The 10,662-nt window shown below is 32.2% G+C and overlaps 1 protein-coding gene across 1 annotated transcript; it reads right to left on the reverse strand.

Moving 5' to 3' along the window:
- Positions 1 to 1,859: 1,859 nt before the first annotated feature.
- Positions 1,860 to 10,181, reverse strand: LOC107483958 (glucosidase 2 subunit beta). The gene is made up of 18 exons (XM_016104572.3): positions 9,979 to 10,181; positions 9,734 to 9,857; positions 9,492 to 9,608; positions 9,259 to 9,354; positions 8,584 to 8,823; positions 7,965 to 8,143; positions 7,374 to 7,472; positions 7,158 to 7,250; positions 4,172 to 4,426; positions 3,983 to 4,106; positions 3,794 to 3,895; positions 3,623 to 3,680; positions 3,438 to 3,506; positions 3,195 to 3,282; positions 2,692 to 2,753; positions 2,546 to 2,597; positions 2,375 to 2,460; positions 1,860 to 2,296 (listed from the first exon to the last, which is right to left on the reverse strand). The coding sequence occupies exons 2-17, from the start codon at positions 9,852 to 9,854 to the stop codon at positions 2,398 to 2,400; spliced, it is 1,818 nt and encodes a 605-aa protein (XP_015960058.1). The 5' UTR covers positions 9,855 to 9,857; positions 9,979 to 10,181; the 3' UTR covers positions 1,860 to 2,296; positions 2,375 to 2,397.
- Between the last annotated feature and the right edge of the window lie 481 nt (positions 10,182 to 10,662).

Consider the following 10,662-nt stretch of genomic DNA (forward strand, 5'->3'; position numbering starts at 1 on the left):
TTTATTTTAGTTTATTTCAGTTCATTTGTGTGTTAATTAGGGTTCACTTGATACTGCTAATAAGTATTAACCAAATTTTTTATTTCTTAAATAATTTCGGTTCATCCCTTAGTTTAATTGAGGTTCATTTGGATCTAAAAATGATTTCAATGTATTTTTGTTGATGATCGGGTCTTTTTGACTATTTATTCAAATCTGAACTAATTTCGATTCATTTATGCGTTAATTGAGGTTCATTTGCTGCTGCTAATAAGTATTGACCAAATTTTTTATTCTTTAAATAATTTCGGTTTATTTCTTAGTTTAATTGAGGATCATTTGGGCCAAAAAATAAATTTAATATGTTTTGTTGATTATTAAGTCTTTTTTTTAGCAAAGAAGAATGAAATTATTTATTATTACTTTATTCAATTGTATTAGATTTTATTCCATTCCATTCAATTTGTTTTGAAAGATTGAAAGTCATTCCAACCTTCGGACAAATTATTCATTGACAACACACCTAGATTGCAAATGAATTGAAAATAACTCCTGTATTCTATTCAAATTCAAATTCATAAATAATACTGATTTTAGCAAAGAATGAGAAAATTATTTATTATCACTTTATTCAATTGCATTAGATTTCATTCTGAGGAGGATGAGGAGGATGCAGAGGAGAGAAGAAGAACCTGCATGAGCGAATTTAGAATAAAAAGAAGAAGGAGCGGCAACAGGGGGCGAAGAAAACATGTGCGCGTGTATGTAAATGTTATTATTATCCAAGGGCCTATTCTATTTTATTTAGTTTCATTAAAAGCTTAAGGACGTCTTTTTTTTCCCAGTAAACACTTCCTAACTTTATAATTTATATCGATATTATTTGAACATTTATCATCAAAAGACTAATTATAAACCAGTTTATTATTCATTTGTTTGACAATTTAAAGGAGGCTAATTTTTTTAGTAATAGAAAAAAATGTGTGTAATTCAATATTATAGTTAATTGGTATGTTTTTTTTATATAAATTTTATTTTTATTTTAAATAACAAATCAGATTATGGATAGTTCGATTTGTGATGAAATAAAAATTTTTTCGATATAAGCAAATCTCCTATTAGCTTGATTAAAAAAAAAAAATTAACGCTATACCGTTTAAAGAACAGGCAACTCTCTTATTGGAAATTATAAGTTAGTATAATATAAGTAAACAAAACAAAAGGCTCACATTTTCCAATTTTACCTTTTTTATTTGTGAATTATTTGATAATATATATGAAATTCTAATCTTTAAGCCTTAAAATAAAATAAAAAGTTTAGGGTCCCAAAAATACCATTGTGTTATTTCTGAATGGTCAATAGTGACATACCTTTCGACTGGCTTTTCCTGAGTTCTGATCATTCCATCTATCACACAACTTCCAGAGTCCAGACACATATATGTGTCCCTTTCATTCCTCCATGAAACAAATTATATTTCTTTATGCCATGCATTTTTTTCCATTATTTTCTTAAATATCAGATATTCGTTTCCTCTTTTCGTTTTTTCCTCTTTTTCATAACACAATAACTTTATCCATTATTTCTCTTACTCTATTGAATTTCTTGTAGTAGAATCAACAAATAAATTGTTCTCAAAATTCTTGGACACTACAATTGGAATTTTAATTATATTAAAATATGATTATTTATATATTTTTTATCGGCTCAGATTTTAGAGATAAATAATGTCATATAATAGAATATCAGAATTTCTTTTAGTCGAGAAAAAAAATTCAGACAAATAAAAACAAACCTATGCAAAATTCAGCAATCCAGAAAAAAAAATAACTCATTCATTTATCTCCTCTTATTATCATTTTAAGCTTTTGAGACATAATTTCGGAAAAGGTCGTAGTATATAAGAGGATAGATGATCGATGAGTCAATAGTTATAAAGATAACTCATCTATGAGATTCAATAACAATGTCCACTCATGGTGACAAAAATTCAAGCTGAGAATTACTCTCTCTCTAGATTTTTGGCACAATATATAGAAACCTGTCCTTTGCGAAATTGAATAGACAATTTCAAGAAGGGCCATAGAACCCAGGTAGAAAAATCTGAGTTCAACAAAGAAAAGTGTGCCATGAGATTAGTCACATTAAAATGTTGTCAACCCTGACCTGCCACAAGGGTTGCCAAACCCAAGTTAAATTCATTCCCTATTCCCTTCCTAATTCCCAAAACCAATATCAAATTTGTGTTTAAGCTATAGGATACAAAACTTAAGGGCACCAGCACTTCGTTCAGTTGCTTCAAGATCTTTCTACTACCTGTTCAAAATAAAATTTAATCATCTTAGAAATTGAGTCCAAAAAAAAATTGGGTACGCACTGTGGATGCAAACTTACCTGGTTAAATCCATGCTGATGTTTCATAATTCGTCGTGTTTTTCGGGTTGTTGCGAATTCAGGGAGTCTAACTTGTGTTGTAATTCCTATTTACGTACAAAAAATCACCGTTAATACCATGTCAAGAGAAGGTCGATTTGTGGTTCGTTAATCATACAATTACAGAAGTACCTTCAACTTTTCCTCTTTACAAAGAGCTGGGGTAGATAACAAAGCTACATATCTGTAAGGGGTCAGTGAAACAACAATGAGAGAGAGAGGAATCATGAAGGCTCGAGTAAAAACGACGAAATGAGAAATAGAAATAGAATCCCTACTCGCATCGGCTTGGTTCATCCACATCTGTAATCTCATTTTTCAGCCCGCATCTCATCCTAACCTGTTGAAAAATGAAAAATGAAAAAATAAAATAAAATAAAAATATCATTATCTAATGTAGACATTTTAAGTGTTTTCTTAAATAAAAAAATAGAAATATGAACATTTTAAGTTCTGATTTTCCATTGGAAACTCCGCTAAGTAATTAGGTTTTTTTCCCTGTCTTCCAGTTAATTATGGAAAGTTAAATTGCAATTGCCTACCATCCAAAAATCAAAAAAGGTTCACCAACCAGAACACCTTGACAGTGCTCCCAGAAAACCGGGAAGCACTACTTTAAAATACTCCAATGAAAATACTATCTCAACAGATACTATACCAGACACTTTTAACATCTAAATTAAATTTAATATATTTTTACCGGAAAGGGAAAACAATATTGATGTGTCAAGTCGTGAGAAATGGCTGCACAGAACTTCTAAAATTACAAACTTATATATACCTTCATGCTTCTATCAGGACCATTCCAGCATCTATCACCATTGGAAAATGCCATTACTTTATAGGAGTCCTCAAATTTGTCCCAGCGGCTGTAAACAGGAGCACAATTATTCTTGTCTCTTTTAGGGAGGAAGGAGAGGAAAGAAAGGGGGAAAGACTATCTGGTTTCATTAGTTAATGTTTGCTTTCATCTTAACTCGAGGAAAGCGGTAGAGCAAAAACTATAAAATAACCAAAAACTTACCCCAAACGGGTAGTTGAATAGCCCTCCTCCTGAGAAGCCTGATCATAAGGGCAGACTTTGTAAGTGTACCTGAACCAAAATTTCCATCACTAGAAAGTGAGATCATAGGAACTTTCAGAGTTGGGATTAACAGAAACACCAAATACAACAAAATAAACTAAACCAGTGGAGAACAGAAATGTAACTTGTTCTGTTTACTCTCAAAGCATCGGTCATAGAATGAATAGAACTCGCTCTCTGGACCTGTATGAAAGAAGTTACACTTCAGTTTATTTGAGCAAATTCCATAATCCACATCTTAACAAGTACAATTAAAATGCTATGATAATGACAAATGTTACCAGCATCATACTAACCAAAATCATGTTTTAACTTTTGTGTCAGACTTGATACTCTTGACTGTAATTTTGACAACTTGGAACTCAACTCATCGTATTCTTTTCGTACACGAGCAGCATCTAAAGAAGCCAGAGAAAAAGACAAAAAGTTATATGCATCCAGATATGCAATAGTGTAATACCAGTAAGTAAAACAACAATATGTACCTGTCTGGTTCAATGGAGTCTCGAAGAAATTAACAGCCTTAAAAAGTTTCCGCACAGTTCTCTGTATTTTTGTTAACCAAGAAGGATTATCTGTTGCCACCACATCTGAGCTCATTAGAATCATCTCATCACAAGTCCATTTATACACCAAATTTAAATAACAAATTTGCATTAGTAAGCATGACAAACCTCTTCCTCTCTAAAATCGTCTTCGGTTTCATCTTCTCCATCATATCTGTTGCTGTCATCGTCAGTTTCAGAAGCATAGCCTTCATACTCCTCGTTATTGGACTCGCTTGTGAGATCTTCCTGTTCTTCAGTTTTCTTTGCATCTTCAGCTTCACCACTTTGCTTACCCCCCTTTTGTCCTGTCCAACGAGAAGCAACAAGCTGTCCCAATTCTTCCTTTGATAATCCCTCAGTATTTTCAGATGCATCATTTCCCTGCAGATGTAACACAGACAAAAGAACAAGCAATAAGACTAAAGGAGGGAAACTGAACTACAATTTTATCCATAACTTTAAAATGGTATATAAATCCCAAGGGGAGGAGAGATGGTAAGGAATGAAAATATGAGATCCCAAAGGTAGATAATATGCAGTAGGTGGTTAAAAAAATTATATGTTCAATACTGATAACTAGATTATATTCAATGCCACAGAGCATATGAATACTAATAGCCGTAAAATCTACTAGGATACAAAAACAAAAGGCAAGCAGGGAACATTGGTCATCATATTTGTCTTAATGCAGAATCCCTCATAATAGTAAACAGGTAGTTAAGAATGTTAGATGACAACGAAAGTGTGACCCAATTTCGAAGTTGGATTTTTTGAGACAGCTCATAAGAAGGAATTTGAAAATTTTAACAGTGCTAGACAGAAGTGGGTTTCTGGCTATCTCTCGAGTACAACTTTTTATTGATTGCTGTTGATGTTCCTTGATTTTCTAATATTCTTTGTAAGTTGCACGGTTCCTTAATAAGTCTCCAGCCTAGACTTTGGCCTAGCCAACTTCATAAATAAGCTAGATGAAGACCTTTCAAAGAGTCATATTTTGTAAAATAGATCAGGCTATAGACTACAGAAAAGATGTATTGGAGGACTAAGCCTATAGTATACTATTATTATTGTTATAGTAAAAGCATTTTGAATTTTTTATATATTTAGAGATAGATTCTGTGACCTATATTTAATAAACCTTCTAACTTGTTTAGAGACATGTACTTAAGTATATTTTCAACTCTTTTGGCATATTTAAAAATAAGGCCAGAGTCTAGTTAAAAGACTTGACTTAGTTTGGTAAAGCTTTTTGAAGAGGTGCTTGTGCTTTTCAAAAGCATAAACTCTTCATTTTGCGTTTGGAAAATAAAAAAGACTATATGCTTGTGCTTGCAGCTTTTAAAAGATAGAGATACTTTTAAAAGCACCTAAAGCAGGATCCAGGAATTTTAATATGGAAGGGCCAAATTTTAGACGAACTTTTTAATTATTTTTTATTATATTTTTTCACTTTGTAGAAGTAATTTAGACATAACATAGTTATTGAGTTGGTTTTTCAAAAGTTTATCAATATATATATTAAAAAATTTATAAATTCTTTTTTACAATTTTATTTTTAGCATGACAGTTATATAAAAGAAACATAACAATATCAATAGTACATTATGAAATTATAAAATATCAATAATTTATAATGTATTTAGTTAAAAAATTATCACATATCTCATTAATTAAAATTAATTCTTTCAAAAATTTGAAAGCAAATTATAAACTATTAATTATGTAAAAAACACAGTACCCTTATAGAATACAAGATACAAGGTATCTTTATAAAAAAATTTCTTTTAACAACGTAAATTTAAAGAAAAATGAGTATTTTTTTTATAAGAAAAGAACATCTAAAGTACACAACGTGATTACCAAAATATAACTATGTAAGTCATTATTAATATTTTATATAATAATATAAATGTTAAATATGTTAATATTAAAAAACAAATGAATTTTTTTAAAATTAGACATAAAGATGATTATATAAAAAACTAATTTGAAAAATACAAAGACTTGAGGGTATGATATTAAATGGTTAAGTGAAAAATATTAGTAAGCTAAATAATTGAGACATAAATTCATCACATAGTGAAAAATAATAAATATAAAACTATTAAATTATACAATATTTTTTATTTCTTTTAACACATATCTCACATATAAGTATAGTTAGTTAAAATTTTGGGGGGCCGAGGCCACTACACACCCCCCTCTAAATCCGTCCCCGACCTAAGGTGGAGCTTTTCAAAGATGGTTTATACTTATCAAAATTAAAAAGTCTAATATAACCTCATACATTGATTAATATCCAAATTTAATTGTTACAGTAGTGTCTATTATAGTATTTCTAAGTTTTAAAAGTTATTTTACCAAACATACTTGTTGCTTGTACTTATTGAAAGCCATGTTTAATTTAATTTACCAAATATACGTGCTACAACTTTTTAAAAGCTAGTTTTCATAAGCTACTTTTGAAAAATAAAAATTTTACCAAACCAAGCATTAGTATCAAGGGTTCTAAATAGGCTTAAAGGATAAGGCACTAAAAAAGCAATGTGCCGAGATTTAGGCTTCATTTCAACAAAAATAAGTTTCCTTTTTCAACAAGAAAAATCTTGATAATATCCAATATGTGAGATCAGAGGACTGCTGTTTCACACCTCAACTATTCATGTTCATCTTAAAATCTTCAACATGTTGAGATTTGAAACAACATCCTGACTTCTCTAGTAGAAAGCAGTAAAGCTATTTGCCACCAGAAATATTCTGCAACCGCTGGCATAGCATTCTTTTTGTCTTTTTTTTTGCTGACTGTTGGCCAGGAGAATGAGTAGTGACTATATAAAATAATCAAGTTCAACTGTCTTGGCAGTAACATGACCTTTCCTTGAGACAATTCACTGTGTTTTTCATTGTGTCTCAAGGACCAGGTGCAATATCTTGTAGTATAACAACCCATAAGAGTGGAACAGCCACGTAAAACATATTTATGAATTAATCATATCAATAAAGTGAATAAAGCCTAATAAATCAATTTTGAAATATGTAACTATCAAAGGAAAACACATATGGATAAACTCCAAGCATAGTATGAGATTGTGAGCATGGGCTATGGGGATACCGTATTGATTATTTCCTCAGAAGACTTTTTCTCTTCAACCCTCAAATCAGTTTCTGATTTAGCAGCATGTTCTCCCTCAGCACCCTTTACACTCTACATCAAGGGAAAACCAAATTGAAGTGTTCAAATAGTTCCATATCTACTGTGCATACTAGAAACATCAACAAAATTAACACAAGATCAGAAGAAAAGAAAATATGCAATTCTATCAAATACCTCCTCCACTTCATTAAGCAGAGATCCTTCACTACTAGGACTATCTGTGGCTCCATCATAACTATCACCTACATCTGATTGCTCATACTTCGTTTCACCCTATAAGAAAAACTTTAATGTCAAAATAGAAGAATGCAAACACTATGGGATCATGCAGCACGATCACACACACAAGAAAAGGAAAAACATGTAAGAGAAGAACCACCTCACTGGATGGTAGAAAATGTTCATTATTAATTAGTTTCCAAATTCCTATCATTGTTTGGCAGTGAATGTATACAGATAGTAATCAACAATCTGAGACTTCCTTGTCATAATCATAAAATATAAACAAGATATTGCCTTTCATTATTAGAATATAATAGATAAATTAAGCAACTAAGGGTTTATGAAATATCAGGAACATCATATACATAGTGTATGCCATATCGTACAGACAACTAAATTAGAACAAAATTATTCAATATAGCAAATTCTGATTATACAGTCAGGTTCTGCAATATAAATATTAAATAGCAAACATGAAGTACATGATCAATGCTGATCAGCAGGAGAATAATATAGAATTCCAATTTTATCATGGTTACTGACCGCAGCATAGTCTTTGGCATCTGAATGCTTTCCTGCTTCATTTGTATGCCGTGCTTCTTCTCCAGTAGCTGCAGATTTTTCTTCATTAGCCTTCTCCTCAGCCTCCTTTTTCTCTTTCTCTTCTTTTTCCTTCCGTAAGCGCTCCTTCTCTTCTTCCTTCTCTATTTCTTCTTTATGCTCTGCAATGGATGGAAAATAAACTTCTGAAGAAATAATTTCACTGATAGCATGGAAAATTTGATATAAGAATGACAACGTAGCATGGTGTAAACGTTACATGATAAAACTACTTTACAAAACATGGAAAATTTGTCCCCTCCTCAACTATAGTCTAGAGTTTGAAAAATGCAAAACCAAACGCTCAAGTTCTATATTTAATAAACACGTAATGATAATAATAACCTTTGTCAGTTGTGGTACATTTAAAATGCTTTTACTATAATGCAACATAAACCGATTAAAGCAGATAACATTTTTAAATGAAGTGCACATACACATGCCATAGTTTAGCTATTTTGTCTTGGTACCCGTGGTCACTATTGTTATGATCAAATTCCTTAAACAAAATGAACATAATTCATTACCCTCAAGTAAACAGGCATGAAAAAAAAAGTGATACCTTTTAGCTGTTGCACAATCTCTTTAAGTGTGCTTTCTTCTTTTTTCAGTTTTAAAAGTTCAGCCTTGTCCTTATCTAGAGCTGATTTTGCTTTTTCAATTTCATCCTTCCGGAGCTTGACACCATCTTGATATGTGGCAATCTTCTTTTTCAGCTTATCGCGAGCAACTTTCCCAGCTTCCCAGCAGGTATTTGAGCATGTTACTTTGCCATCATATTCATCAGTTCCATCACAGCAATCTATACATTACAGCAGGAGAGTAAAAACAAAAGTTACTTCCTTCAGAAGCAAAGGCCACTAATTTATCAAAAAATGATAATTAATAGTTTTAACTTTATTAAGAAGCAGGCAGCACTTATAAGCTAATGTCAAAATAAAAGTAAGAGAATCCTAGATCATGTGTAGTAACGATATATACTATAGACTACTCAAACATTCCCACCGAGAATAGCAACACACTACAACGACAGCTTTTCAACATAAATATGAAATCTGACCACCAAATCCAAGTTCCAAAGAACACTGAAAAAGTAGTTAATACATAACGACCATCTAGACATGCGTCTAAATCTGTAGGAACAATATCCTAATCATGCACATTATCCAATTTGCGCACATTTTCTCCTTTCACTTCTAATTTTCTTCTCCTTACTTAGATTATGAACCCTACTCACCGCAAATTCCATCGTTCACCCTAGACGAAAACAGGGAAGTAGGGACATGCCCTGCATTATGACAGTAAAATTTTCCACCGGGACATGCTGATGTACCTGAAAGCCAAAGCCACAAACAAAAACAAAAATAGCCAAATTTCAGAAACACTCGATGATCCAATAGGAAACAAATAAAATGAATCATGAAATAATAAATTAATAGAAAGCAAAACAGTAGTAAAAAAGTTAAAAACCAGGCTCATCGGTGCCATCGGGGCAGTCGCAGAAATCGTCATTGAGCTGTGCTCTGGTGAATTTTCCCGATCCATCTTTGCATCTTATTACATCCGAAGACTTGTAATATTTCTCATCTATCCAAAAAAGAAGGTAACATTCCGAATCATCTCTTTGGAATTTTTTACTAAACATAATAATTAATAATAGTAAAAAAAAAAAAAAGAAGTAAAATGTTTCCATGTGAAGAAGGAGGCTGAACCTTGGGGAGCGATTCCGAAGAAGGGGTCATTGGGAACTGAAGACGAACAAAATGGGAGGCATAAAAATAACAACGCTGTGGAAATGACGATGACACCCGTTCCCATTCGCAGCTTCATCATCTTCTGCCAAACGCAAAATTAAAAAAGAAAATAATGAGAATACTTGTATAAATTAGCAAGGTAGATAGATCAAGGTGCGTTTGGTAAGTGTTTTTTAAGTAGAAGCAGTTTCTAGAAGCTTTACCTTGTTGCCACCCTCCGTTCGTAACTCACTCACGCGACTCAGCGACTAGAACTGCCTGCTACGGCTGACACTGGAAATGAGATTTCATAATCCCTTCCCCTCAACAATTCAACAACTACTTAATATCAATCATCAACAATTCTGAACTTTTTTTTTTTCACGCACCTCTTGTATTTTCTACTTTTCTAAGTATCAATTATGGTTCTCTAATTTTGTACGTGGGGGTGTTTCTTTCATCAAATACTCAAATAGTGAACTTGAATTTTTGTTATTTAAATAGAATATTATGAAATTAGGCATAGAATTAATAATTATTAAATAGTTTTTATTTAATTTTAATTAGAAATTAATTTTTTATATATTATTTAATTATTAAATTTATTTTCTGTTCCGAGGGTTACCTGAAACTGTAGGTCGATCTCGGTCGAGATCTTCTGTGTTGGTCGGAGCCAACGTGTCCGGCAGGGGTGTAGCGGCCGGAGCTGGTGTGTCCGCCTTGTAAGACTGAAAGTGCTGCTGACCCTTCGTCCCCAGAGGTTGGGGGTACCTGCAAGGGACTCCGATGCTTAAGTTAGCAAGGGTATTAAGCAGGTATTGAGTAGAATCAGAGTATGAGTTATACCTGGGTGCTCCAGTGTATTTATAATGGTTAGATGTGGCCTTCTGTGGATAAGATAAGTTAGT

The sequence above is a fragment of the Arachis duranensis genome, chromosome 4 (assembly GCF_000817695.3).
Source record: "Arachis duranensis cultivar V14167 chromosome 4, aradu.V14167.gnm2.J7QH, whole genome shotgun sequence".
NCBI classification, from domain to species: Eukaryota; Viridiplantae; Streptophyta; class Magnoliopsida; order Fabales; family Fabaceae; genus Arachis; species Arachis duranensis.

What these genes read in the sequence shown, in the direction of transcription:
- LOC107483958 (XM_016104572.3), bottom strand. Translation starts at nt 9,854, where the DNA reads ATGATGAAGCTGCGAATGGGAACGGGTGTCATCGTCATTTCCACAGCG. An exon ending in TGCTTAATGAAGTGGAGGAG is followed by an intron (nt 7,251 to 7,373) that starts GTATTTGATAGA and finishes CCCTTGATGTAG; the next exon opens with AGTGTAAAGGGTGCTGAGGG. An exon ending in GATGAACCAAGCCGATGCGA is followed by an intron (nt 2,598 to 2,691) that starts GTAGGGATTCTA and finishes GACCCCTTACAG; the next exon opens with ATATGTAGCTTTGTTATCTA.